The sequence below is a fragment of the Esox lucius genome, chromosome 14, assembly GCF_011004845.1.
Source record: "Esox lucius isolate fEsoLuc1 chromosome 14, fEsoLuc1.pri, whole genome shotgun sequence".
Classification (NCBI taxonomy): domain Eukaryota; kingdom Metazoa; phylum Chordata; class Actinopteri; order Esociformes; family Esocidae; genus Esox; species Esox lucius.
In genome coordinates, this window is record NC_047582.1 from 28,893,378 (window position 1) to 28,900,346 (window position 6,969).

The 6,969-nt window shown below is 41.8% G+C and overlaps 1 protein-coding gene across 1 annotated transcript; it reads left to right on the forward strand.

The window, feature by feature from the left end:
• The first annotated feature begins 209 nt into the window (after positions 1-209).
• LOC105009578 lies at positions 210-3,552 on the forward strand. The gene is made up of 2 exons (XM_029125250.2): positions 210-259; positions 1,940-3,552. The coding sequence occupies exon 2, from the start codon at positions 1,947-1,949 to the stop codon at positions 3,306-3,308; it is 1,362 nt and encodes a 453-aa protein (XP_028981083.2). The 5' UTR covers positions 210-259; positions 1,940-1,946; the 3' UTR covers positions 3,309-3,552.
• The last annotated feature ends 3,417 nt before the right edge of the window (positions 3,553-6,969 follow it).

Genomic DNA, 6,969 nt, shown 5'->3' on the forward strand with positions numbered 1-6,969 from the left:
TCAGAGGCACATCTACCTGCGAACCAGGTTAATCATGTATTTGATTGACCAACTGCTAGGAATGAATGGACCGGCCTTCAAAATCAATCAACCATTTAATTACTTAGTAAAGTACAGGTTAATATTTAAGTTTAAAAAACTTAAACAATAAAGATTGATCACTGCCCCATTTGGCACCAGTATATAAATCAAGTAGGTTTGGTATCTTCTGCAACCCTCTGCACAACAGGAGTCAGAACCACCAAGACAACACCACAAGGGAGGTCAACGTGAGGCAGGTATTTATGGATATGTGTACTGTATGTACTTGTAGAACATTTGAAATTCACCATTGAAGATATGATCATTCAGAATTTGCAACAATCTCAATGTTTCTGCTCACAAGATCAGAAATGTGCTCAGTGCACTAACAAAAATTTGTTCTAGACCATGTTGCTGACATGGTTTTAAAATGTATGCAACCACGCCATTTTCAGAGAAAATATCAATTTGTTATTCACTTAAATATTGTCGGGGACATCTTATGAAAAGGTGAAAATATAAACAAAAACTGGTGTGTGTTCTTTTGATATCCACCGTGCATTCTAAAGAAGTAAACTGAAGAACTAAACTGTGGTAGTTTTTTCAGGCAGACAACAGAATCATTTTCAGAGAAATTATTATTTTTAAAAATTAAATAGTATTGTTTGGTCTTTTTTATTTCAACCTTTAAACAAAAGCTGGAGTGCACTGTTCACTTTAAGGAGGTTTGGAAAAGTGAGTAGAGGACAGGGTAGAGAGGACAGGTTGTGGGGTGAGACTACCTTAAACCACTAGACCAGACTAAAACCCTTTAAATTAATTAATAAAGATGAATATGGCTAGAAACAAACTCAACTGCCAAACTAGATCATATGCAGAGGGTTGTATGTGGTTGTGTGTGATAGAAACAGATAAGTGTGTGTGGTTGTGTGTGACAGATACAGATAAGTGTGTGTGGTTGTGTGTGTGATAGATGCAGGTAGATGTGAGTTGTGTGTAATAGATTCAGATAGGTGTGTGTGATCTGTCCAATTTCTACAGGAGGCATATACTTGTTAAAATGTTTTTGTAAACTCCTGAATGTCCTGCATATGTTCACCAATGGCTCCAAAAATACACGCTGACCTTCATCCTTACAGAACTGTTTATTTCATTTATATTCTTGGGACATCATGCATGATTGGGTTGCTTCAGGTCACCCTACAGCAGGCTTAAAGCAATATTGGCTAAATGAGCCGCACAGTTAGGCCACTTCTGTATGTTACAAAATAATAAAATAATGTATGGTATAAGTTGAGTAATAACGTTACTATTGTTCAAAATAAAGAGTTGGCTATTAACAACCCAAAATACAGTCACGTTATTACAGATGTATGCTCCACACTGCCCTTGCCATATTAAGTATGTATTCCTAAATGTATTTAGTTATTTTTCCAAAATGCTCCAAAAATATTGAAACAGGACATACTGTACTCCTGAAAGGCGAAACGATTTGAAGGTAACCCTGGATAGGGCAGGAAGAAATGACTGTTTGAGCATACATTATTATGTAATAATAGCTTTATTAACCCAAGGGGGAAATAACATACAAGCTACACATATCCTGACAACATGAAAAGTACAAATAATGCAAGGTTTGTATTTCTGTAGGCTGCACTACACACGTTATGCTAATATACTATAATAAACGATATGTTAATGTGTGCTTTGTGGGCTCATTACGATGTGATCTGTTGGCCAGCCCGTTCTTAACTACAGTACTTTAGTACACTATAGTGATCCGGTATCTATTGCAGTTGATAGTTACATAGCATAAAATACTAATCAACAAGTTCATATACTTAAACATTCAACAAACATTTATTTGATTTTGTCTTGCTACTGTAACACTGTTTGTCATACCATCTCTCTGTCACAGGTTCACCATGGGGAGAGAATTTGTGCCATTCATCTTTCTGATGCTGCTTCCTGTGGTCTTGGTCTGGGCAAACCCCCCAACACTCAAAACCATCAGTGAGCTCAGAAACATTGAGTTTGGCCACCGCTTCCCACGTCACGGCCTTCATCTGCTCTATTTTATAACTCATCAACTGGTTCTAGATAACAACAATGTCATAATACCTTACTTTGTGCCAGGAAGGGAGGACTGGGGCTTTCATAGGTACCATAACTACGAAGATGTGTTTCCACCACTGCAAGATCAAAACCTACAGGGTTACTACTCAGTAGGGAATCTGAATACACAAGTATCTTCCTCACTACCCCCCTTTGTCACCCAAAGCTATCACTTAGCCCTAGGTAGTGCAGAGAGAAACAGGGACAGAGTGGTGGTCAGAACGAGCCCCAACAGGCAATTTTTAGAGGCGCTTTACATTACACAGCACTATCCCCTTAATGATCCCCGTAGTAATCAGTATGACCCGCAAAACACCTGGCGCATAAGCCCTGCCCTCCTCAGAGAGATATATACTGTGTCAGACAATTGGGTGGATGGTCTGTCTGTGTTTTTGTATATAGCCCACTATGATGGAAGCTCAATTTACTTCAACTACTACTGCTACGACACTGGCCCAGACATCAACATAGATCAGGTGGAAGAAGCATCAGGCCAACAGCCTCCCACTGAGTACACTGCTGTAAACAAAAGAGTTACCTTGAGTAACAATGATAACCATGTTAAGTGCTATGAAATATTGCTGGAGGTGAAAGCCACGGACAACGGGTATGCTCGGATCAGATGGTCTAATATGCCTGACACATTGCTGGACAAGGGGGTCCAAGTGAATGTCTGTAAAGAAAATGGAAAGTGTTTCACTTCACCTATTATATCAAGAAGCTATGGAACCTACGACACCAGAGAATATCTAAACAAAGGCCTGAGCCCACGTCTCCAGTTCATAGAAACCAAGTATGAAATTATGCGTGGTCCTACCTATGACGACACAGACAGGAAGCTTCCTGTTGATATTAACGGCTCTGATGCCAGTCTGCAAATCTACACTAAAGACGGATACGCCTGCGCTCGTCTGATCATCAAGAACACATTCAGCGATTGGAAGATAAAGTTCTATAATTCATGGGTTGGATTCTACTACAATTACAATAAGGACAATACATATTTTGATACCTATCAATGGGCTACAAAGTTCCAACATGAAAGCGAAGCAGAAGAATATAACTTGTATGCATATTGTTCTTGCATTGCCATCAGACCTGGGGCCCAGGCTCGATTCTTTGAGAGCAAGGAATATTCATCTATTGCAATGACGATTCCCTGGGAACGCTAAAAGTTTTTTTGTAATTTGAACTTCATGGCCTTAAGAATCATAAATAATTTAAAAGGTGTGAAAATAACTCTATACAATAGACAACTGTAACATAAATAAAAACATGCAGAAAAGAGTCTTTATATAAGTAAATCTGTCTATACAGTTTGTGCTAAATAATTTGCATAATCGTGGAGAATTAGTAGTATATGCCCATTTGTAAAGAAAACATGAGTGAGCCGGCAAAACACATCTTTTATTTCTTATGGGATTCAAATTCAACTATAGGTCATAACAGAATGGCACAATCATAAAACAAAAAAAAAATGAACTGACCCCTGTTCAAATGTCTGCATACACTTAGTTCTTAATACTGGGTATTGACCCCTTTAGCATCAATGACAGCGTGCAGTCTTTTGTAATAGTTGTCTATGAGGCCCTGAATTCTTGCAGGTGGTATAGCTGCCCATTTGTCTTGGCAAAATGCCTCCAGGTCATGCAAAGTCTTTGGTTGTCTTGCATGAACCGCACGTTTGAGATCTCCCCAGAGTGGCTCGATGATATTAAGGTCAGGAGACTGTGATGGCCATTCCAGAACCCTCACCTTTTTCTGCTGTAACCACTGGAGGGTCAACTTGGCCTTGTGCTTAGGGTCATTGTCATGCTGGAAAGTCCAAGAGCATCCCATGCGCAGCTTTCGTGCAGCAGGCCTTGTTGACCCCTCTACAAACATAGCGCTTATGGTTGTGACCATTAAGCTCAATTTTGGCCTCGTCACACCAAATTACAATGTGCCAGAAGCTGTGAGGCGTGTCAAGGTGTTGTCGGGCATATTGTAACTGGGCTTTTCTTTGTCATTGGCGCAGTAAAGGCTTCTTTTTGGCAACTCGGCCATTCAGCTCATTTTTGTTCAAGTATCGTCATATTGTACTCATTGAAACAACCACACTGTGGGTTTTTCTTTGTTTCCCAAACAATTCTTCAGGCAGTTTTGCTGAAATCTTTCTTTGTCTACCTGACCTTGGCTTGGTATCAAAAGATCTCAGAATTTTCCAATACTTAATAAGCGATTTAACCGACTAGCATTTGCAAGGATTTGGATATCTTTTTATATCATTTTCCATATTTATATAGTTCCATTACCTTGTTTCGTAGGTCTTTTGACAGTTCTTTTCTGCTCCCCATGGCTTAGTATCTAGCCTGCTCAGTGCATCCACGTGAGAGCTAACAAACTCATTGACTATTTATACACAGACACTAATTGCAATTTAAAAAGTTTCAGGTGTAGGAAATTCACCTTTAACTGCCATTTTCACCTGTGTGTGTCACCTTGTGTTTCTGTAACAAGGGTAAACATTCAAGGGAATGTAAACTTTTGATCAGGGCCATTTGGGTGATTTCTGTTATCATTATGATTTAAAAAGGAGCCAAACAGCTATGTGATAATAAATGGCTTCACATGATCATTATTCTTAAATAAAAGACAGTTTTTCACATATTATCAAAATCAATGCCAAAATGTCACAATATCTGCCAGGGAACGCAAACTTATTAGCACAACTGTATAAATAAATTCATTCAGCCCAAATCTATGGATTTCAAGTAACTTAAGAGACAGGTATGAATGAGGGGGCGTATCTAATTCATATAATATTTGCAGTGTTTATGGGGAAAGAAAACTGGAGGGGCACAGATTCTATCTGGAGGGGCAATGCTCAGATTTGCCATCCCATGGATCTTGGTCGGAACATATGGCAAAATGCACACCCTGCTAGAAAGGCCTCATTCCTCCTTTGTTCAGTTATGAATTCTCTGTATTGTAAGTGAACTGCACTGCTATTTGGGGCAGAAAGCTGTTTCCACTATCTGTGTAAGAACAGGATCAGGTCCAGTAAACACATTGTCCAGTTTAAACACATTGACATATATTCTTGGCAATCCAATAAAAACTTTTTTTTTCATATATCACAACCTATTGTGTCGATGATGCTAATAAAAGCAAAGAAACTACAAATGCTTAGATTACCTATAAAACTTTATGCAAATGATATTCTATTCAATGTACAGCTAAAAAGATAATATGAGCTGTATCTTGTTGCTGTGTACTCTGAATCTCCAACTGTTTTCATAATAAAAGACAGTCTGTGTCTCTACAGCGTTCCTGAAAAGTTTGTTTAATTTCCACTAAACCAGGGTAGTGACATTTTCAGATTCCAGAAATTGTGTCCAGATCCTTGAGACAAGGGGCCATGCATCATCATACAGAATAAAACATGATGGTAGCAGAACAATGGCATGACAATTACACTTGGGATCTTCATTAGTAACTACAGAGATCTTGTATCTACTGTATAGTAGTTGATGTATAGGCTGACAGTCCCTTCAAAGGAATTTGTAAAATGCAGGAGGGCAACATGCCTTGGGTGAAACCTAGGTAGGACAGCTCAACTGAAGGGTACGTACCTTGTCATCCAACTGGGTGAACGGCCTGTCTGTGTTCCTGTTCGAAAGCCACTACGATGTAGATTCAAGGATCTTTAACGAGCGCTGCTACCCGTCACCCAGAGACAAGCAGGCCCGGGTTGAGGGTAACGCCAAGGTTTCTCACGCCAAAGTTTCCCTTTCACATCTGTCACGTGCTCAGTGTGACCCTCCTCTCATCTGTAAAGAGAACAGTGTGCTAAAGGGGGACCTGCCAATTCTGGTGTTCTCTGGCGAATGCCAATCGATCTGCATGGTGCTGGGCTATGAGCAGAGGTCCCATTAGAGGACCTCTGCCACCTTCATGGAGTCTGTTTCTGAGAGCTTGGTCAGAAACATGCACACCAGTAGCCCGCTGGAGGTCATTTTGTAAAGCTTTGGCAGTGCTCCTGTTCCTCCTCACGCAAAGGAGCAAATACCAGTCCTGCTGCTGGGTTGATGCCCTTCTACAGCCCTGTCCAGCTCTCCTTGTGTAATGGCCTGTCTCCTGGTATCTCCTCCATGAACTTGAGACTGTACTGGGAGACACAGCAAACCTTCTTGCGACGGCACGTATGGATGTACCATCCTGGAGGAGCTGGACTACCTGCGCAACCTGAATGGGCTGCAGGTACCGCCTCATGCTACCAGTAGTGACAAGGACACTAGCAAAACGCAAAACTATAGAAGAATCCAACTCACCACCTCCGATGGCGGGGGAGGAAGCTGGACAGACTCGGCAGGCCCAAGCGTACTGTACTGCTGGGAAAGTCTGGCCGGGTCTCCTGTCAGAGAGATCTTTAACTCCCACCTCCGGCAAAGCTTCGACTGGATCTCGAGGGAGGCTGGAGATATTGAGTCCGAGTGGACCATGTTCTCCACCGCCATTGTCGAAGCGGCTGCTCGGAGCTGTGGCTGAAAGGTCTCCGTTGCCTGTCGAGGCGGCAATCCCCGAACCCGGTGGTGGACACTGGAAGTAAGGGATGCAGTCAAGCTGAAGAAGGAGTCTTATCAGGCCTGGTTGGCTTGTGGAACTCCTGAGGCAGCTGACGGGTACCGACAGGCCAAGCAGACTGCAGCCCGGGTGGTTGTGGAGGCAAAAACTCGGGCCTGGGAGGAGTTCGGTGAGGCCATGGAGAAGGACTATCAGCTGGCCTCGAAGAGATTCTGGCAAACCGTCCGGCGCCTCAGGAGAGGGAAACAGTGCCCTACCAATGCTGTT